General features: G+C 49.5%; 1 protein-coding gene across 1 annotated transcript in view; it reads right to left on the bottom strand.

Annotated features, from left to right (window-relative positions):
• Positions 1–2,550: 2,550 nt before the first annotated feature.
• Syne3 (spectrin repeat containing nuclear envelope family member 3) overlaps positions 2,551–23,221 on the bottom strand; it is an 80,391-nt gene continuing 59,720 nt past the window's right edge. The window contains exons 11-18 of the mRNA XM_041633270.1: positions 21,975–22,109; positions 18,032–18,193; positions 17,731–17,903; positions 17,136–17,271; positions 14,170–14,328; positions 10,371–10,520; positions 9,208–9,246; positions 2,551–3,224 (exon numbers count right to left, since the gene is read on the bottom strand). Of these exons, the coding sequence (XP_041489204.1) occupies positions 3,015–3,224; positions 9,208–9,246; positions 10,371–10,520; positions 14,170–14,328; positions 17,136–17,271; positions 17,731–17,903; positions 18,032–18,193; positions 21,975–22,109 (1,164 nt within the window). The 3' untranslated portion in view covers positions 2,551–3,014. The remainder of the gene's footprint in view (positions 3,225–9,207; positions 9,247–10,370; positions 10,521–14,169; positions 14,329–17,135; positions 17,272–17,730; positions 17,904–18,031; positions 18,194–21,974; positions 22,110–23,221) is intronic.

The raw sequence follows: 23,221 nt of genomic DNA, 5'->3' as shown, positions 1-23,221 counted from the left end.
GGCCACACATCCTAGCAGTGACACTCCCTGTGGGAGCCATTTTCTCTCAAACCATCACAGCCTGTGTCTAGAGAGTGGCCCCTGTACCCTTCCCACCAGCACCTCCAGGGCTTCCTAGCTCACCTGCTGTCCTGACCACTAACTCCATTTACTCCACCTGCATTATAAACATGTACTCTGCCCTTGCGTTCTGCACTCAGAGAGCAAATGGTGCAGAAGAGGGCAGAAAGAGGAGTACAGGGTAGGGGACAAATAGCACTGATATTACCTGCTTGGACCCTTACACACACATATTCCCGGGCTGACCTAGGATGGTTACATAGGAACACTGTACGCAGGACAAAAGAATAATAAAACCCACACCCACATACACACACCCACATACCCACATACATACACACATACACACACCCACATACCCACATGCATACACATATACACACACCCACATACACACACCCACATACCCACATACATACACACACCCACATACCCACATGCATACACATATACACACACCCACATACACACACCCACATACCCACATACATACACACATACACACACCCACATACACACACCCACATACCCACATACATACACACATACACACACCCACATACCCGCATACATACACACATATACACACATACATCCACACACACATACATACACACACAACACTCCTAACAAAGACCTTGTCAGCTTTTTAAGCTCCAACACTTCTCTCCAGGGACACCTTCCAACTTGCTATGGTTACTGGCTAGGAGACCACGTCACAATAGCAGGTGTCTATATCCATTTTAAGCAAAAGAAGTTGTGTCTGAAAAGCACCCAGAAATGGCTAGTATGTCATATTCCAGCTATATTCATATGAAAGTAATAAAAATATCAATCCCCTCTGTTAAAAAAGTTATGCAAATGAGCAACCCACAGTATCACTGTCAATAGTTAAAAATACAATGTTCTCAACCACCCCACCACCCACATATCGCAGCTTCACCCTCCCCGGCATTTGCCACGAGACTGGGCTACATTCATAGTAAACAGCTCTCTTTTCTGTTTTCTCTTTATTTCTCGTAAGTTCTAGGGATGGAACCCAGGACCTACACCTGTTGGCCAAGTGTTCCACCTCTGAGCCACACCCTAGCCCTCTTTTTCTTGGGAAGGAAAATATGGGGAGGTTGTGCTATCACTTGAAGACTGTGGTAACCAACCCACTTACGGCTTTATAGGTTCTTGCTGTGTGGCTATGGGTAAGTGACTTCCCTTCTCTGGGCCTCAGGTTTCTCACCTGTGAAATGGGGAAGTAGAAAAGGAAGCGTTAATGTCCTTTGCCACAGTTCTGACTAAGTGGACCAATGGCCTTAGTGAGCATCAGGATTCGGCTACCTGGGTCTGAGGTCGGGGTTCACCAATCGTTGATTTCCCAGCAAAGTGGCTGGGTCCAGGGGAGGCCTTTTGGCTGAGGTTACAGACCAAGCAACAAGCCCTAAGGTGTTGTATTCCTCCTAGTCAGTGCCCAGCCTTTCCTAGGTTCTGTGCTAAGATGGAAGCTGTACATGGTGTAGCCTGATGCCAGCTTGGGAGGGACTGTGTGTGTGTGTGTGTGTGTGTGTGTGTGTGTGTGTGTATGTGTGTGTGTGTGTATGAAGGGTGGTGACCTTTGAGTCAGGACCCTCTTAGGGCCTCAGTATTTGTCGTGTTTAAAGTGCCTCTCCAGGTCTTTAACACTGGTTGTGCCTCTGATGGCTAAGCCTGAGGGTATCCACACCTTACAGACAAATTCCATCTGTTAAAAGAAGGGCATTAAGAATTTTCTAAAAATTCTAAGAAAAAAAATGTCAGTTTAGGTCAAACCTGATCCAGTTTTAACCCTCTTAGGAATCATTCCAGCATTCCCTGGTTATGTTTCCAGCCTCAGGCATAGCCTGGAGTCACACCAGATGCCTCCCACGCGTGCCTGGAGCCCACTTTGCCTGCTCCTGCCTGGTTCTTGGTGGTGAGCCCTAGGCCCACGGGGGAAGAAGGTAGGACTTGCCCAGCCCTGTAGACCCACCAGTCCACACAGTTCCTTCTCGGAAGGGAAGAGAGACCCCTTCAGATGGCCTGAGTCTTCTCTGCCTCGTGTGGGCCCGTGTTTCCACTCTGACCTCAGTTCGTTACCCTAGCCGGTAGAAAACCCAACAACAAAATGGCACAGGCCTCCTGGGACTGGCACAGGCCACTGGCAACGTACTTCACCCTTGTGCATCAGAATAAAATGCCAAGTTCGTCTTCCTTTTTCTTTCTCCTGGAGAAAACACACAAACAAAACCCCAGCCACTTCCTGAAGACACAGGGTCACAGTCATGGTCACGGCATTCCTCGCGGTCTGTGCTATCAGTGGCTGCTGCGTGGGGGTGGAGTGCTAAGCACCATCACTCTGTGGCACACTGCCCTTCCTTTACAGGTCTTCTGCTCCTCTCTCGGTGTCCCCCTGTCCCCCTGTCCCCCTGTCCCTCTGTCCCTTGTCTGGCCTCACTGCTCTGACTGTGCCTGCGGCTTTAACCTAGTCACATGCACAAGAGCCCTAGGACTCCGGTTCTGCTCAGCTACGCTCACAGCTCGGCGACTTCTGCACTGACGCCTGGATTCCTGGTCATCATAAAAGTAATGTGTGATTTCTCCTGTCTGCCAGGGATGACAGAAGGCTAAGGCACGAGTGTCACAAATCCCATTAGGGAAACATACTGCTGGGGACTCCCGTAGGCACAAAGAAACATCGAGTCTGAAGTTATCTACACTGAGCATATACATACACACATATAAAAATTCTGTACATTATTCCCTAACCACACATAGTACACATTCAGTATAAATAGACAGAAATGACATTGTAGAAAAAAGCAAGTTTGTTCTGGGAACGGATGCAGCATTTAGATCGAGACTGTTCTGGGTGTCTGGTCTGTCCAGCTTCCCCCCAAAGCCAGCCTCAGAGGGACTGCAGAATGTCACCTGTAGGTCCCAGAGGACTAGGTGGGCGGGGGGCCATTGTACCGAAGCATAAGAGCGAAGGAGCGGGCGAAGTTGTTGGCCAGGGCGCAGCTGCGCTCTTCCTCCCCGGCCGGCAGCAGGAAGAGCAGCAGCAGAAGGAGCAGGAGCAGAAGCTGTAGTGGCAGCGCTACCCGGCAGGCTTTCTGTAGGAGAGAGCAGGGATTCCGCCACCGCCTCTGCTGTCGACTCTGTGAACCAAGGCAAGATACACGGTGAGCGACTAGGAGGTTCAAGAGGGAATGGGGCAAGGAGACATGCTGGATAAACTGTGTGACCACAGCTGCACAGTCTGCCCACTGGGAAGAGAGCGGCGATGGTTAGTCTTGGCTGTCAATCAAGAGTCACTATGGAAACAAGCCTCTGAGTACATCTATGTCTATGAGGGAGTTCTAGATCCAGTTGAGGTAGGAAGACCTGTCCTAACTGTGGGTGGCACTATCTCATGGGCTGAGATCTGGAATGAATAAAAAGAAGAAACCCTGTCTTGAAGAAAGAAAGAAGAAAGAAAGAAAGAAAGAAAGAGGGAGGGAGGGAGGGAGGGAGAGAAAAAGGAGAAACCATTCAACATCCACCTCTCTCTGCTCCCAGACTGTGGACACAGTGTGACCAGACACCATGACTCCACACAAGGGAAGTCCCCACTGTTCCCCACTGTACCCTCAAATCCCTCCTTAAGTGGCTTTTGTAATTTTTCACAACAGTGAGAAAATTAAGACATGCAGCTGATGTTGGTTTTGCCAGCCACGAGGATCTCTGCAGTTTCCTTAAGCCATTCCAGGATTCGAAAGGAAACGGCACAACAGAACCATAGATTCGGCCAGGGATGACACAAGCCCTTGGCTGGTGGGCCCACAGTCCCAAACTCACAAAGACTTGACTTAGAAAGCAACACATACTCAGAGGAAACCATACTTCCAGTTTTGAACTTTTAACCCTCAGCTGTGATAACTAAACTCTACCATGGGAAGCCGACCGATGTCTTCTGAGGTTGGTATCATTGTACCCCACCCATCCCGGGCACCTGCTGGAAGGCAGCCATTATCTTACTACCAAGAAACAAAGCAACCCCCACCAATGCCAGAATGCACTCAACTGAACAGCCTTCACAAAGGAGCTGCAATGTCGTGGCTCAGTAGGTAGAGTGTGCGTCTAGCATGTATGATCCTGGCTGGATCCCTAGCACCGGGTAAGTGGGTATGGTAGCGGCCACCATGACACTGGGTGAACAGGTATGATAGTGACCACCGTGACACTGGGTGAAAGGGTATGATAGTGACCACCGTGACACTGGGTGAACGGGTATGATAGTGACCACCGTGACACTGGGTGAACGGGTATGATAGTGACCACCGTGACACTGGGTGAACGGGTATGATAGTGACCACCGTGACACTGGGTGAACGGGTATGATAGTGACCACCATGACACTGGGTGAACGGGTATGATAGTGACCACCGTGACACTGGGTGAACGGGTATGATAGTGACCACCGTGACACTGGGTGAACGGGTATGATAGTGACCACCGTGACACTGGGTGAACGGGTATGATAGTGACCACCGTGACACTGGGTGAACGGGTATGATAGCATCCACTGTGGCACTGGGTGAACGGGTATGATAGTGACCACCGTGACACTGGGTGAGCGGGTATGATAGTGACCACCGTGACACTGGGTGAGCGGGTATGATAGCATCCACTGTGACACTGGCACTCAGGAGGTAGAGGCAGAATTAGAAATCCAGTTTCATCCTCACAGTGAATTTGAGGCTAGCCTGGGCTATGGGAATCTCTGGGAAGGGAAGAAGGGAGAGAGAAGAGTGAAGAAGAATGGAACAAAAATCTAAATTCCAGCGAGGAAAAAACGTAAAATAAATTATGAATCTTAAAACCATGGGAATACGATCAGATAGTCCACTCCTGGGTAGCACCACACATGGGCGAGTGCACCAAGAGCGCCTTGGCACACTGTGCCTGCCCCTGCAAACTGGAGAGCAGCAGCTCCAGTCAGCTCAGGGCTCCAGTGCAAAGACTGTTTTCAGGGAGGGCGACACACGTCCCAGGCCACAGCGGGGCTTGAGGTGACTCACGGCCCGGCTGCCATTCAAGCGGCAGCTACAATTTGTGTGTCTGAGCGCTGCAGGCAAGCATCCACTGGCACCGAGCTGGCTAACACGCTGGCAGTACAAGTTTAATAAATCTTAATTATTCTGTTTATGCAAACAAACAGGCTGAAGCTGCTGACGTAGCTGGAGCCTCAGATGACTTGAGGCCTGGGGGGAGTAAAGGAAGTGTGGAGAATCAACTGCACATACATCATCAGCTCCACAGTGGGTGTCTTTCTTCCCTGTGGGCTGAAAATAACACACAGAAGGGTCTGAAGTTGGTGTGATTTCAACTTCTGCAGAAGGCACTTCTGTTCTACCTGGCTGGCCTCTGCGTGTGTGTGCGCATGTCTGTGTGCACAAGTACATGTGTGCATATGTGTATATGTGCATGCTCGTGTGAGTTTATGCATGTGTGTGCATCTGTGTGTGCACACATGTGTGGAGTCCTATCATATGTGCACATACCTAACCTAAGCTAAAAACACATGAGGACTGTGAATTTGGGTTTTGAGTGTCCCATAGAGACTCATGAGTTACAGAACGGTTCTCCATGCTAGAGTATTTGGAGGAATGGAATCCTTAAGAGGTGGGGTGACGGATGACTCAGCTGTTAAGAACACTGCTCTTGCAAAGGACCTAGGTTCGATTCCTAGCACCCACAGGGCAGTTTACAACTAACTCCAGTTCCAGGGCCTCCAATGCCCTCTTCTGGCCTCTAAAGGCACTGCATGCATGTACTGCACAGACACAATGCAGGTGAAACACTCAAACACATGAAATAAGTAACAATGATGAAGGAGGTGGGACCCATCGGAGGACCCTTAGGTCATTAGGGGGTGTTTCCTTGAAAAGGATCGTGGAACAGACCGGGATCTTCTCTTTCTCTTCTTTGGCTTCCTGGCCATGAGGTGGGTAGTTTTGTTCCACCTCAGGTTCCCACCACAATATATTACTTCACTAAAGGCCCAAAGCAACAGGGACAACTGACCATGGATGGGAAACTCTGTAAAACTTGTGGGCCAAATAACCCTTCCCTCTTTATAAGTTGATTTTCTCAAGCATTTTCTAATAGCAACCAAAAACTGACTAACACGAGATCTCTGTGTCGCTGCTCTTTCCAAAAGAAGGAGGAAGAGGAGGAGGAAAAAGAAGAAGAAACAGTGTTCACACGCCTCTGAGGCTCAGGTCCTCACATACACGATGTTTAGAGCCTGCTATGTGCCAGTTGTTTGGAAGGAAACTTCCTGCCTTTAGTTTAGAGGACTCATTTCCGCCATTGCAAGATCATGGTCAAGTAATGTCACACACACCGGTGACTGAGCCTGGATCTGAATCCAGAGCATAAAACACCGGTTCTCAAAGTGTGGTCTCTGAACTAGAAGTGTGAGCAACGCCTGGGACTGTGTCAGAAATACAGATTTACAACCTATCTAGACCAGTGGATCAGAAGCTCAGGGCTGGGCACAGCCATCTGGGTTCACAGGCCATCCTAATTGTCTCTGAATATCAAGCCGCCATGCATAGCTTCCTTCGTTATAGGAAGCTGAGGTTTATTGGCTTACAAGGAAGCCAGAACTGAAGTCAGCATTTCATACACCTACCTGTGAAACATAGCACGGATAAACACATCAACCCTTCTAGTTAGTATTTCCAACAGTACAATGGCTGGCATCTCCTAGCTGTAGTTAAACAGGGCTATTTGGCGACGACTGGGGTTGTGAGCTCTCGTGGTTGCTCTAGAACCCTCTGACACAGAGATGGCCAAGCCCCAGCTCTGCATAGATGTTCCTGCCGCTCTGCACCCACCAGGTGCCCAGGCTCCAAGATGGCACACTGTCACTCTTTGGCTGGTTGATGGGTTTTGAGCACATTAAACAGGCACAGAGTCATCACTGACTCGGCACTGACAGCATACATGAACAACGAGAAGTCAGAGGAGACCATGACCGTGCCAGGGATCTGGATGCAGCCACCACTTAGAATCTGTCTGACAGAGGTGTGCAATCCATGGCCCACATGTCACGTGCACCCCAGGGTAGCTAGGGACGTGGTCCAAAACTCTTCGTAACTTTGTAGGAGATGTTATGTCTCAGTGTCGAAAGGTAGGCCACCTCTGACCAACTCTAGCCTAGGCTGCGTGGATGGAGACTCCTAACCATGGAGGGACTTAAAGTGAAGTAACAACAGGCAGATTGAATAGTGGGACTTCCATCTTCCACCAGGGGCCACCAGGCCAGGCAGTCCGGGCCACCTGCCCTTTCCAAACCTCCTTTCCTAGTCCCTGAGGTTCATACCCTTCTGAACTAGGGAGAATCCTGGGAGAGACATGTCTGCCTTGGTGTATTCTGGTTCACACCATCTTTAAAATTAAGTCACAGAGTAAATTAAGACAACATTGACATTTCCACTTCACACATGGGAAAGGGAACCCTAAGGCAAGGTGATTTGTCCAAGGCCATAAAGCTGGTTGGCAAAGGGCCCTGGGTGTAGCTTTGGTTCATAATAAGCCCTACTTGATCCCTGAGTCACCCATTCTCCTGAAGTTGCCAGAGGCCAGGAATGGATCCAGGGAGCCCACACCTGGGATTTAGACTCTGGGGAATGAGGATCTGACGTGACTCCAGGTTCCGTGAGCCAGAGTATGCTGGGGGCTCATGTCACTACAGTCGATGTTAGACAAGAAATCAAGGGCAGCACTGGGGACAGCAAGGGACAGGAACCTGTAAAAAGTTAAAACGTAGCTGTCGAGACCTGAGGGCTGATGCTATCAGCTGTCACAAGCCTGGTGGACACGCCAGCTCCTCATGCCATTTCCCCCCAGGCTTAGAGCTGAGCTAAGAATGATACTTGGTGTCAGTGTTGGGGTAAAATGAGATGCCCTAGCCACAAGTGTCCTGACTGGAATCGGAAATATCCCCACAGTCTCATGATTTTGACTGCTTGATCCCTAGCTGGTGGTTCCTAATAAGGGAAGGTTGTGGACCACATGGGAGTTGGGGCCTAGCTGGCTGAGGGTCATACCAGGTCTGGGTCCTCAATTTCTCCCTCTTCTCCTCTCCCTTTCCCTCTCTCCTCCTCCCCATCTTCACTGCCCCCTCCCTCAACCTCTCACTTTTTCTCTCCCTCCCTGGTTGGTCAGGAAGTGGAGAGCCATCCTCTGCCACAGGCTCCCAATACAAAGACAGACTGCCCAGGCACAGAGTCCTAACGACTGTGGCTGCACACTCCGAAACCCTGAGCCAAAGCAAATCCCTTCTCAAGGTTTTGTTTTGTTTTGTTTTTTTGTTTTGTTTTGTTTTTTGTTTTGTTTTGTTTTTTCTGTTAGATATTTGGTCAAAGCATAAGAAACGGAACTGAGACTCCCTAGAAACCAGTCCTGGAACACAGAGTTCGGGCAGTGGGTGCGCCACCTAGAGGCAGGAACTGGTACTGTTCTCACTTTAGCTGTGACTAAAAATCACAGGCCTGGTAGAGCAAAGGACTCGGACACTCCTTTCTAATGTGTCCCCTAGGACCAAAGACGCCACACAATCCAATTTTCCCAGAATATTCCAGGCTCCTGAGTCAGTCCTGGTTTACACCTGCTGGTACAGTAATCAAAGCAGTGTCTAGCCGATAATCCAGTACCCAGTGTGTTCTGGGTCTGGATGACAAATCTAAGGTCCTTCCTCTATTGTGTGTGTGTGTGTGTGTGTGTGTGTGTGTGTGTCTGAAGGCTAATCCACACACTCTTTTCAATCCTTTCCTGAGGCTGGTGCTTCCTGAGAACACATACCTCAGGGCCCAACAAATCTAAGGTCCTTCCTCCATTGTGCGTGTGCGTGTGTGTGTGTGTGTGTGTGTGTGTGTGTGTGTGTGAAGGCTAATCCACACACTCTTTTCAATCCTTTCCTGAGGCTGGGGCTTCCTGAGAACACATACCTCAGGGCCCAACCCATTACAACCCAAACTTGGTTCTCTATATCCATGCCCTTCAGATGTCATGGAACATTCTAGAAAATGCAGACACCCTGCCCCAGAATCACAGGTCTTTTAGTTGTATGAGCAGACGGCAGACACATACCTTTTGGAATGCAATCAGCTCCTCTGGAGAACTCTGCGTCTGTTATTTTAGGGAATGGAAAGAAATGGGTAAAAAATCAGCAAGGCGCATAAAACTTCAACCCCAGCAGAACCCGTAGGAGAATATCCATATTGTCAGGGGAGTATTTCGTTAAAATTTCTGGTCATCTGGACAACCTGCGCCAGCAGGGGATTCTGTTTAATGAGCTTTTTAACACACTTCAGGTCCAGGTGGCACCATCTGGATGGCCTTGGCCAGGGCTGGGGATGTGGCCCAGCTGGCTTGGGCTGGGCTGCCACCTAGTGGCCAAACTGGCAGTTGTGGGGCTGGAAAAGCCTGGAGTGCCCGAGGCTATGGCTTCTGGGCTCTGAGGCCTGAAAGGGAGGCTTAAGGTGGGCATTTTGCCTATTCCTTCCTGGGCCTAGGAAGCTTAACTTCTTTGTCTTGCCGACATCATCAGTCCAGGGTGAAGGATACCCCTTCTCCTGTATGGGCGTGTCAGGAGACCATAATATTTAACAAAAGCTATCATTACCCATGGTTTGTGTAGGAGACAGGAAGTCCAGGAGAAAAAAAAAATGCTAGGCCAAGGTCAGAGGAAGAGAGGACTAACTCTCAGGACTGCTGGCATCCAACCCATGTATTCCAGCATCCACCCACGCATCCCAGCATCCACCCCATGCATCCCAGCATCTACCCCATGCATCCCAGCATCCACCCCATGCATCCCCAGCATCTAACCCACACATCCCTACAGCAGCACCACATCCCAGAGATTTAACAGAATGTTGCCTCTGCAGGGAAGATCTGTGACCTGAGTTTCTAGCATTGGGGTCAGGGGTAGGACTCAGTTATCCCCTCTGGAGAATGGGGTGCAGAGGTTCCAGCAGAAGGTGGCTCTAGGACCAAATGGGAAATGTACATAAAACTCTAACATGGTGGGAACAAGAGATCCGGACACTGTTCACAGAACTCCAGTGTCACCAGGAGGTAAGATGGACAAAGAATGACCTAAGTGGAGTGCCTGAGACGCGGGTGTGCCCCTCACTTCCTCTGAGCAGTCACACTGGCCTGGTGTATGGACGCACCAGGATGCACTAAATAGATCTAGCTCTGTCTCTCCCAAGCTTCCTGGATCCCCACCCTTTACCCGCAGCACCTACCAGCAAGTGGCCAGAGTCCTTGAGCTTGGATTTGTATAGCATCCATCGATAGCGCAGATCTTCCAGCTCATTGGAGGGGTCCCTTGCTGGCCTGCGATGGAACAGGTTCTCAAACAGATGCTGGCCTTCTGGGATCCGCGCCTCTAGCTCCTGAGAGAAAAAGTAGCATCATGCTATGGCTGTCCTGTGGCCTAAGAGCCCCACCTGGCTTAGAAGGAGATGCCAATCAAGTGCTACCTGAGGCATGCTGGGAGATGTGGACAGGACCAGTAAAAATGAGACTTTCATCCATGCAAGTTTTTTTTTTTTAAAAAAATGCTTTTAGGGTTGGAGAAATGGCTCAATGGTTAAGAGTAACAGCTGCTTTTGAAGAGGACCTGGGTTCAATTCTTAGCACCCAAATGTTGACTCGTAACTACTTTTAACTTTAGTCCCGAGGGATCTGATGTCCTCTTCTTTCATCCAAGGGTACCAGACACACATGGGATGCACAGACATACATGCAAGCAAACACTCACACACATAAGATAAATATTCTTTTTAAAAATTGGTCTTAGGAATGTCTATTTTATGTGTACGCAAGTTTTCCCTGCACATATGTATTGCATCAAGAGTGTGCCTGGTGCCTGCAGAGGTCTGAAGAGGGCGTCAGAGCCCCTGGAACTGGAGTTATGGGCGGTTGTGAGCCACCATGTGGATGCTGGGAACTGAACCCAGTCGTCCGTGAGAGCAGCAAGTTCTCTTAACCTCTGAGCCGCCTTTCCAGCCTTCATCTATGCACCCGGAATGTTAGAGAACATCCCACAGTGTTTACCTTTAACACTGACATTCCAGGACCACAAGAGGTTTGTCTCAGTGGTCACCATCACAAAGTGATCACCATGGACATGCCACCTGCTGGCATTGCTGAGACTGGCAGCACTGATGTTGAGTTGGGGAGACTGCAGCTCTCTCCTGGAGTCCTGAGAGGAGGAGTGGGATGGAGGAGAGGTCTACAGGCTGGAGCCTAGGCTTCAGTCCCAGCCTGGACCCTGGCTAAGCTGCTCAGCATTTACCACGCTGCAGGCTGGACGAGAGGTCAAGTTTGATATGATTGGAGTGAAGGGCAGGCAACAGATCTGAGCGGGGAGGTGGGTGGCAAGACTTGCTGTGATATGTAGCCCCATCAGCGGGATGAGCTACACACTGAGACCACATTGCAGCGTTTAAAGCCTTCAATGGGATAACAAATAGGAGAGGCGAGTCAGGACAAAAATGCAGCCAAGGCGGTGGAAGTGCAGCTCAGGGCAGAACATGTGACTCGTATGTCTGAGGCCCTGGGTTTGATCCCCAGCACTGTAAACAAAATCACAGAAGCTCTGGGGATGGATGAGAACCCAGAAAAGCGAGGACTTTGTTCAGATCTCCTTTTGCTCTTAGGACTTTTACCAACCTAGAGGGAATAATACCAGCTTTGAAAACAATCTGTGTTTTCACAGCCTCCCAAGGGTAAGGTGGTGAAAGCGAAAGCCTGGGCTCTGCAGAGGAAGGGAGTTATAAGTGATTCCCTTTGTAGACGGGATGCCTGCAGGCTTACGCTCAGAGTAAAGGGAACCATAGTGAATCTGAACCTTGAGGACACATATCATCCAGATCATCTCAGTGGGCCAGGGAACTACAAGACTTGAACTTGGACTCAGTAGCCCCAGAATCTTAAGGCCCCCTGCTTCTGGGAAATATCAAACAAAATTCCCTCTGGAGGAAGAGATTATCCTAAGTCTCAAATTAGTTTTTATGTGTATTTTGTTCAGGACAAAAAGTAACCACACAATAATACATGGCACCAAGAATGAGAAGCAGAAATATGTGGCAGAAATATTCCTAAACAGCCGGAGATATCAGAACTATTAGACAGTGTAATTATGATGGGTTACAGTTCAAAGAATTAAAAGACAAGCTTAAACATTTCATCAAAGATGTGATGAAAGCCAGAGAATGTAACCAACCAGATCAAAGGGACCCAAATACAAGCTCGAAAACTGATCGCTATGACAACCAATGTTAAGACCTTCATAGACATATATAACAGCAAATGAGACACAGCCAGAAAGACAATTAGTCAAGTGGAAGCTGAGTCAGAAAAAAAAATATTCCAAATTCAATACTCTGAGTCAAGGGTGAAAAATACACAAAAGAAACAAAGAGACAAAAATATACAGTGGGAAGAAAAAAAATGTAGATTCCATTAACATATGGGAAAAAGTCATTAAGGCAAAAGTGATATTTTAAGACATCTTGTCAGATATTTTTTATAAAGAGTCCACACCACAAATGCAGTTCAAATGATTGCCAATGATGCAGGATACATAGGAAGAAATTTGGACCCTAAAATATCCTTGAGATTTCACATAAATAAAGGAGAAGAGACACAGTGTGGGCTTGATTAGGGAGTCTTGGACAATGGCTTAGGTTTGAACCCATACTAAAACTTTCTTGGGGGTGGGGGTTAAGGTCAGATTAGGGGTTCTGTTGGATCATGACTGCCTGCAGAAGGAGCCATGACCTGGTGACAGTCCACCAGAAAAGAGAGCAGGGAGGAAGCTGCTACCATAAACAGGTGATCAGTAAGTGCAGAGGGGACAGAAGCATCCAGGAAGGGGACTCCAGAAGGGTCTGGTGACTGCCATGGGTTGAACGGTCATCCCTTCCCAAACCCAAGCTGACAGTAATGGGAGATGGGATCACTGAGAGATGACCTGGCCCTGAGGGTGGGGTTAACGACCCTTAGGGGCTGGACTACTGTTGCCATGAAAAGGCCTTTGCCTCTTTGTGCCTCCTCCATCTTTTGGCCATATGCTGACTCAACAAGGAGACCTTGCCAGGTTCTGGTACTTGGACTTTCTAGCCTTTGGAGTGGTGAAATTCTCATTTGTTATAAATTACTCAGTCTGGAGTATTTCATGATAGCAGTAGATGCAGACCAAGACTAGCAGGATGGCAACAAGATGTCTAACAGGATGGCAGGAAGGGGAGAGCAGTGGTGGACTGAATACAAGCGTGGGATTCCCTTTCCCTGTCCACCATACTTTGACTTTACATCAAGGGGTGGAGTCTCTTTTCTCTTCCCTTGATCCTGAGATGGCCTGTTGACTTTATTTGTACAGCATAACACAGAAGAATCCATGTGACCCTAGCACGCAAGCCCCTAATTTAGGCATCTAAGGGCCTTTCCCATTCCCACTGCAGCCACATACATGAAGCAGTCTGGGCTGTCCCATATGAGAATGAGACATGCATGGTCCATGTCCTGTTTGTCTCCACCAACTTCCAGACCCCCACAAGGGTTACCTAGATATTCCACATCCATCAAAAGATAAAGTTGTCCAACAGATGTGTCTTGGGCCCAAGAACTGGCAGAAACCAAGCTGAGCTCAAATCACCAAGTGTCAAAATCATGAGTTAAACAATAGCTGTTGTTTTATGCAACTCGCTGTCATGGTGTTTTGTTACAGTGACAGCTAACCAATACCAAAGCAAGCAATCCGTGGTGATATTTTTCAAATAGAGAAATATAAAGTGAATGGATGGGTACATGCATAAATGTATGATTGATAGATGAATGCATGGTGCATGGATGCATTAATGCATGCATGGATAAACAGATACAATGAAAAATTAGTTCTAAACTATTTGAACAAAAAAAATATAAAATTATTACTTAGACTCAAATTGGCTTACAAACAGCTATTAAGTATGAACTCCTTTATTTGAGGAACTTCTGGTGGCATGGACCCCATTAGGATCATTCCTTGGAACAGACCTGCAGCTTCATCTCTCTGGTCCTCAAGTCCTTGGCTGTGGCTGTTCTCATAGTGACGATTCCAGCTAGCTTGGAGTTTTCAACCTGCAGCCACTGTTCGAAGTCCCTCAGGAGCTGGGAATAATCTTCATGAACGTCATGTTCTTCTGGTAGGTTTGCCTGCAGGCAAGCATGTAATTAGATGTGAGAAAGGCCTGCTGGCCATGGTTCCTGGGGAAAGCAGAAGGATGAATATGAGGACAGGGGACCTGGATGGCATGGCAGAGGCTCAGAGGGATGCTGAAGGGGTCTCTATTAATCTATATTTAGAAGGCAAGAGCATCTTTTACCATCACCTCTCTGGAGCTCTAGAAGCTATCGTCATCCTTGACCAGGATGCCTAACCAGTGGTCACCATCCTTGACCAGGACACCTACCCAGTGGTCACCATCCTTGACCAGGACACCTACCCAGTGGTCACCATCCTTGACCAGGACACCTACCCAGTGGTCATCATCCCTGACCAGGACACCTACCCAGTGGTCGTCATCCCTGACCAGGACACCTACCCAGTGGTCGTCATCCCTGACCAGGACACCTACCCAGTGGTCGTCATCCCTGACCAGGACACCTACCCAGTGGTCGTCATCCCTGACCAGGACACCTACCCAGTGGTCACCATCCTTGACCAGGACACCTACCCAGTAGTCATCATCCTTGACCAGGACACCTACCCAGTGGTCACCGTCCCTGACCAGGACACCTACCCAGTGGTCATCATCCCTGACCAGGACACCTACCCAGTGGTCATCATCCTTGACCAGGACACCTACCTAGTGGTCGTCATCCCTGACCAGGACACCTACCCAGTGGTCGTCATCCCTGACCAGGACACCTACCCAGTGGTCGTCATCCCTGACCAGGACACCTACCCAGTGGTCGTCATCCCTGACCAGGACACCTACCCAGTGGTCGTCATCCCTGACCAGGACACCTACCCAGTGGTCGTCATCCCTGACCAGGACACCTACCCAGTGGTCGTCATCCCTGACCAGGACACCTACCCAGTGGTCGTCATCCCTGACCAGGACACCTACCCAGTGGTCGTCATCCCTGACCAGGACACCTACCCAGTGGTCGTCATCCCTGACCAGGACACCTACCCAGTGGTCGTCATCCCTGACCAGGACACCTACCCAGTGGTCGTCATCCCTGACCAGGACACCTACCCAGTGGTCGTCATCCTTGACCAGGACACCTACCCAGTGGGCGTCATTCTTGACCAGGACACCTACCCAGTGGGCGTCATCCTTGACCAGGACACCTACCCAGTGGTCATCACCCTTGACCAGGACACCTACCCAGTGGTCATCATCCTTGGACAGGACACCTACCCAGTGGTCATCATCCTTGACCAGGACACCTACCCAGTGGTCATCACCCTTGGCGCCTACCCAGTGGTCATCGCCCTTGGCGCCTACCCAGTGGTCATTGCCCTTGGCACCTATCCAGTGGTCATCACCCTTGACTCCTACCCGTGGTCATCATCCTTGACCAGGATGCCTACCCATCCTGGAAGTGGTCATCTTTCCTCCATTCTTATGGACATGTGGACAGAGCGAAATGAAAGCCAGTCTAGCCAAGTCCTTTCCCTACCCCTCGGTGGTGCCTCACTCTTCCCTGATGTGGCCGGAGGGCCCTGGGCTCCAGTTCTACAGGCTCCTGCAGGTTGAGCTGCCTCCTTCCTTCTCCCCTCCTCCCCGCTGGTGCAGGCTGCAGCTGTATCTCAGCATCTTGAACTCACCCTCCCTCTGGGTCTCTGTATATATTACCCCCTCTCCTGAGAAAGTGCCTGCTGTGGTTTGAATGGTAATGGTCCCTAGAGCCTCATATATTTGAATGCTTGGCTCCCAGTTGGTAGACTGTTTGGGAAGAATTGGTAGTATGCCGTAGTTGGAGAAAGTGTATCACTGGAGGGGGCGCTTTGAGGTTTCAAAAGAACCAGGCCATGCCCTGTGAGCTCTTTCTACCTTGTCCTATGGATGAAGATGTTAGCTCTCAGCTATTGCTCCAGCATCATGCCTGCTTGCTGTGGCCATGCTCCCTGCCATGATGGTCCTGAACTCTAACCCTCTGGAACTGTAAGTGGTAAATGTTTGCTTGATCATAGTGTTTTGTCATGGCAATAGAAAAGTATTTAAGACAATGCCTCTCCCTCCCTCTCCCGTTCAGTCTTGAGGGTTCAGCTGATATTTCAACATTCTTAGAAGGGCTTCTTCACCCCAGAACTGGGTATAGCATCTAGCCTAGATGCCAGCACATGCCACACCTTTTAAAATCCTGCTTAAGGCTGGAGAGATGGCTCAGTGGTTAAGAGCACTGTCTGTTCTTCCAGAGGTCCTGAGTTCAATTCCCAGCAACCACATGGTGGCTCACAACCATCTGTAATGAGATCTGGTGCCCTCTTCTGGCCTGCAGGCATACATGCAGGCAGAACACTGTATACATACTAAATAAATAAATAAATAAATCTTTTTAAAAAAATAAAAAAGTCTGCTTAAGTGCATGGACCCCGCTCCTTTGTTTCTCAAGTTGTGGTCCATATCTCAACAGCACAGACCATACGCTGTAGCTTGTTAGCCATGCAGAATCAGGCTCCTGGATCAAGACCTGAATCTCCAATCTGTTTGCTATCTGGGGTCAGCAGAAGGTTTTTAACCCAGTTTTCTCCCAACACTGGCTACTGCAGGGGATCAGATAAGCGAGGGTCAGTCTTGTCCAGGTGTGTTCCTGACCTTCTGGAGTGATCCTGTAGGACCTCTGAAATCTTAGACCCCCCAAGACCCTCAGTTCTCTAGCAATTGGTTGCTTCTGAGGTCACATCAGGGGCAAGTAACAAGAAAGTAGATACATCCTGTGAGTTGAGCTGTGCTAGAGGCCCCGACCTCCTCAACTGACATCTCCCAAAGCCTGTGAGATAGACTCACCCGATGCCGCTGCCGCTGCCTGGGAATGGGGTCCTGGGGGTTGATGAGAAAGCCAGCCTTTGGAATATTGTTGGTGAAGATTGGTTTCTTCCCCGTGTCCACCTCTGTTCTCTGCAGCTGCTCGTTTCTGAGGAGACTGGAAAGGCAAACGCACTTACTCAAGGCAGCTGTCTGATTAGAATCTATCAGGTCCCAGGAGAAGCAATAGTACCCGGGGCACCAAGGAAACTTCGGGGATTCACTACTACTCTTAAGAACTTAGCAGACACTTTTGGGGACAGTCAGAAGATTCCCAGACATGTTTGTGCTATTTCTTACTTTAAATTCATCTTACCATATGAGCTAGGTACATATACCTATGGATGCAGATAAAGAAGTAAGCTCAGGCAAGAACAGACTGGAGGCTAACTCCCTAATGAGGGATGCTCTCCAGTCCTCAGAACCCTACCAGAACTACTAACTGGACAAAAGATGTGGATATCCCCAGGTTCCCAGCACCATGCCTGGCACACATCCCCCAGTCATATGCTCTCGGGACCCTAGGTGATGAGGCGTCATTGTCTGAGACAAAGTGGGGAGCAAGGAAGGCCCTTACCTCAGCAGATTCTCCTCCAATAGCCGCAGGGCCTGCCAGGACTCCATCAGCTTCCTCAGATCCTCCTGGACCACGGCCGCCCCATCTGGGGAGGACTTCTTCATCACAAGCTGGCCCAGGGCTTGGAGCAGGGACAGCTGGACCTCTTTCTCTGGAATTTCAGCCAGCAGCCTCTGTGAGACACATGGATGGATCCACATGCATGTGAGGTACTAGTTTGGGGGAGTCTGTGCATCCCAGTATGAAGGGCATCCAGAAGGCTTTAGGGGATTGCAGGTGAAAGGATGAACCAGCACCTTACCTCAAGTCCAGCCTCTTGGGACTCAGCATCCCATGGACGCACGTCCCCCTGGTGTGACTCCAGTGTCTGTGTGACCATGGTGACCCACTGCTGCAGCTCCAACAGCCGGTGGCTGAAGGTGCAGTGCTCCCGGACGCTCTGCTGACAGCCGTCCACGAGGTCCTGCAGTACAGCCAGGAGGGCCAGGAAGTCTGAATGCTGCTTGAGGCAGAGTGCAAACGACACCCCAATTCTCCTAGGTACCTAGACCTGCCTACACACCCCCCACAAGGATCAAGGACCATTCCAGAAGATGGAGTAGACAGGATGTAAGGGCCAGAGATGGGAAGGCTGCTTTGACGTGAGACAGCGGGTAAACTCATGAGCTCACAGTAGCTGTAGCTACAAAACCAGGCCAGTTAGCATTACAGCTTGGTAGAAAGGGGCTCGCGAGGCCGCACCCCTAGCTGTTGGCAGTTGAAGGCTGACGGGGGATGAGGAGTCATTTCATCTTTGGGGTGCAGCTTCTTGTAGGCAGTGGGTGGCCCCACACCTAGCCCTGTGTGGGCAGCACTAACTATTCAGTGGATAACAACTTTTAAATAGGGAAAGGGCAAGAAGGTGGGGTGGAGACATGCTGGGGTGGTTTGGGAGGAGGGGATATGATGAAGATTCATGATTTGCATGTATGAGATTGCCAGAGAATAACTTAATACAGTCTTTAAAAAGAATGGGCAGGCTGTGACCCTCCCCACCCCCCGCAGCATTGTGGAGGAATCTGTAAATCTTGTGTGGAGGGCTGGAGCAAAGAGCTCTAAGGTTAGGGCTGTCTTCCAGGGTAAGTGATGGACAGAACAAAGGGGTGGGGCATAAGGCAGGCTGGTGTCACCCTAGGTTTTGTCTGGGGGTGCTTACATGGATCTGTTTGTTCTTTAAGATTCGTTGAGCCATGCCAACATACTTCCTTTTCTGTATATGATTATGTTCTATATAAAGGCTTTCAAGGCTACCTTACTTTCTTTTCTCTTCTTTTTTTTTTTTTTGGCTCCATTCCTAGATCCTGTTTCCTGGGGCCTGTCAGTTTCTCAGAAGCCTGAATCATGATAAGCCTTTCTCTTCCTTGTCTCCAAGAAAGCTGGGCACTGTCCTCAAAAGGGTGGCCATTCTCCATTCTTCTGGTCCCCTTGTCTGGGACTCTATGAGCCCCCTTTTTCCAGCCCACCATGAGCCATTCAGACTCCAGCCTGCTGCCACTGTTCCCACTATATGGCCTCATGCCTCTGCGCTGGACTTCTAAAGACCCCCTATCTCCCTGTATCTCAAAAAAAAAAAAAAAAACAATCACTTGCAAAGATATGGATGCCAGGCCCCTGCCAAGGGGCTCTAAGTCCAATCTGGGGCTCAGAATTCTACACATTGAACCTGCCTTCAACAACCCATCAAAGATAGCCTCAAACATTTGCTAGGCCCTATTCATCTGCATCTGCAGTGCCAGGACCTGGGTACCAATACTAGCTAACCATCCCAATGACATCCTGCCATAGGGGCCTGTGGCCTCTGACACAGGAGCATGCTCCCTGTGGATGTGATTGTCAATCCTGCTTGCCAGCTTGACCCGAACTAGAATCAGCACGGAAACAGTCTTTGAAGGATTGTCTAGGAACGATGAACTGAGGTGAGACATTCCATAAAGATGAGCTGCACCACTCCATGGGCCAGGGCCCAGGACTACATGGGAAAAAAAAGGAATAGTTGGATCTCTGTGAGTTCAAGGCCAGCTTGGTCTACACAGGGCTCCAGGGTCTATCTTTCTCTGCTTCCTGACTGAAGACACAGTGAGGGTGACTGCGTCAAGCTCCCGCCACCACGGATCCCTGAACCATGATGGACTCCACCCTGGAACTGTGAGCCGAAACAAACCTTGTTAATGTCATCTTTGTCAGATGATTTTGTCACAGGGATGGCAGGACATGAAGGTCGCCTGACTGTGAGGTAAAGATGAGCTTAAACTCACTCGAATTAACAAGCACTGAATGTCTGGATAAGGGGGACAGTTCCTCTTTACAGAAGCATGATGGGATGTCACCCTCTTGCGACATCGAATGACACCAGCAAATGTGTCCTCTAATGATTGGCCTGCTCATTATTTGGATATAGCTTTTGGAGTTGATATTTGCAGTTTCTAGGGACTTCTAGAAGGTGAGAACAGTGTCCTATCTGTCTCTCTATGCCCTTCCCTTACCCGAGACGATAGAAGCAAGTTTACTGAGCAGAATTAGCGAATTCATCCAGACCCAAGGTCGCTTAGGCCAACAGGGCTCCTTCAGGCCTCAGTGTATAGTAATCATCATGTTTCCATGTAAGGGGCTCCCACTCTGTGGAGGGAGGGAGACATCCCTGCCCCATGTCCCACAAAATCCTCTCATGCCTGTCCATCTCCACGGGGACTAAAAGCCTATTTGCCATGGCCTGGGATAGGGCTCTATGGTAGTCTGGATGTAATTGGCCCCAATAAGCTCAAAGGGAGTGGCACTATTAGAAGGTCTGGCTTTGCTAAAGTGGGTATAGCCTTGTTGAGGGAAGTGTGTCACTGTGGAGACAGGCTTTGAGGTCTCCGATGCTCAAGCTACACTCAGTGTAGATCTAGTTCATTTCCTGCAGCCTGAAGATCATTCAGCTCCTTTTCGAGCACCATGTCTGCCTGCACGCTGCCACATCCCACCATGATAATGGACTAAATCTTTGAACTATAGCCAAGCCCAATTATATGTTTTCCTTTCTAAGAGTTGCTACGGTCAGCTCCAGAGAATTGGGAGTGTGGGGGGCAGGGGAAGGGTGGAAGCGGAGAAGGGAGGAAGGAAAGGGAGTGGGGAAATATATAGATCAATAAGAACAATAAAAAAGAGTTGCTGTGGTCACGTGCCTCCTCACAGCAGTAAGAACCCTAACCAAGACAGGGTCTAACGCCACACACAGGTGCAAGGGAGTCTTTGAAGTTCTAAAGAGGCCACTGGCTTGTCTGGGCACACACCCATCCTATACACAAAACTGCGCTTTGGTTTAGTCAAGATTTTAATCTCACTCCTTAGAGGCAATGCTGGGCGTGCTGCCTGGCATGGCGTTAGTGGTTGTGGCATGAAAGGAATATTTCCTGACCTCTCCTTGTAGCCAGAGCTTAGCTAGCTGTAACCACTTACACGCGACTTGATTACAATGTCTCTTTAAGAGTTTCTTTCCATATGGTCTGTGAGAGTACTGTGTCCACCTGTTATCATCAGGATGGCAGAGAAGGTGTTTGCTATGGAAACAGGGCATACAGGGCCAGGTGGGCCGGAAGAAGTTAGCCTTAGCACTAGGTTTTTTGAGGTGTGGCCAGGGATCAGCTTGAACTCCGTGATGATTTAATTTAAAAAGCAGAGTCAAGTCTGTCTGAATCAGGGTGTGTCGGGAGCCTGGAGCCTGCATCTCTGCTTGTCTCCATCATTTGTGTAGACGGCTGGGATTCTGAACATCCGACTGGAGGAAGTAGAACCAATCCTGGGCACCAGAAAGTGCTGGGGGGGCCACTAGAGGGCGCTGCAAACAAGGCTCTGAGGCCACCAGGGCTAGGGGGACACAAACAACTGTGTACCCACACAGGTAGATGGGACAAGCCAGCCTGTGAGTTCTCTCCTGTGGCCCCCATCACAACCTGAAACCCTGGCGTCGCTCACTTGCTGATTCACTGTCCTTCCTCCCAATCCTCAGGAAAGCAAGGCCCTGTCTGTCAGTGTGCACTGTCTCCCCCACTAGAGCCCAGAACAGCAGCCGGCATACAGAAATCGCTCAACAATCAGAAATTACACAAATGAAGACGAGGAGAAAGAAAGACTGAAAGGAATGGAGAATGGAAGGAGAAAAAACCCAGGAATATAGGATTCTAAAACCTGGCCCTCACTTCTCAGGCCCTTCCCTGGTCCCTTACCTCCAAGGACCTCTTCAGGGCTTGCTGGTCAGAGGAAATCTGGTCCACTTTGTGCTGGTGGTTAGAGTTCCCCTGGGCAAGAGGCCTCACAGCCTCTATCTGTGTCCCCAGATCAAGGCCTTCTTCCTGCAGCCCCTGTGATGGAGAAGAGCAAGTGAGGTTAGCCACCTGACCCTCTACCCAGAAGACCCTCCACCCAAGACCCCATCCCAGAAGACCCTCTACCCAGAAGACCCCCATCCCAGAAGACCCTCTACCCAGAAACTCCTTCATCCAGAAGACCCTCTACCCAGAAGACCCCATCCAGAAGACCCTCCACCCAGAAGACCCCCATCCCAGAAGACCCTCCACCCAGAAGACCCTCTACCCAGAAACCCCTCCATCCAGAAGACCCCATCCCAGAAGGCCCTCTACCCAGAAGACCCCCATCCCAAAAGTCCCTCTACCCAGAAGACCCTCCACCCAGAAGACCCATCCCAGAAAACCCTCTACCCAGAAGATTCCCATCCCAGAAGACCCTCTACCTAGTAGACCCTCTACCCAGAAACCCCTCCATCCAGAAGACCCTCCACCCAGAAGACCATCTCTCCTGGAGACCCTCCATCCAGAAGACCCTCCACCCAGAAGACCCTCTATCCTGGAGACCCAGTGGGGTGGGGGCTCTAAGTACAAGAGCCCCTAGTTGGGGCTCCCAGAATAGCAAGCTCCCTCTATCAGTGGCTGCAGCACTTGGGTGGTCCAATAGATTCCTTTTCAGGGCAAATGAATCTTTAAAATTCAGACACAAATATTCCAGGGCACTATTAAAATAAACTACAGGAAGACCAGACAGCATCTTGGGAAAGAAACTCACGTCTGGACTCTCACTTGGTGATCACTGGCTGTTAGGAAGAATTATAACCACTTCAGTGTTAAAGCCTCAAATGTGCCACGCTTAATGTTTTCCAGAGAATGCTGTCAGCTTATACAGGAACCGTGTTTGGGTTTGAAACAATAAACATTGTGTCATGTGCATGATAAAAACCAGTAAAGCTCTCCAGCCAGCCAGTGATTACCAATGACCCGCCTGCATGCAGTCCACACATGATATAAAACATCGCTTCCTAATCGCAAAATTGGTTTATCCAACTGAAAGTCTCAGGGCTCACCAAAAATAGTTCATACAACAGTTAGTTCTCATTGTCAACTTGACTGGATTTGGATCACCTAGGACACCTCTAGGTGTGTCTATGGGGATTAACGGAAGA

This window comes from Microtus oregoni, unplaced genomic scaffold, assembly GCF_018167655.1.
Source record: "Microtus oregoni isolate MIOR12 unplaced genomic scaffold, Mior012 000043F_ref0000047, whole genome shotgun sequence".
Taxonomy (NCBI): Eukaryota; Metazoa; Chordata; class Mammalia; order Rodentia; family Cricetidae; genus Microtus; species Microtus oregoni.
The sequence above is the reverse complement of the archived record's forward strand: the minus strand, read 5'-3'. Positions and strand labels throughout refer to the sequence as shown.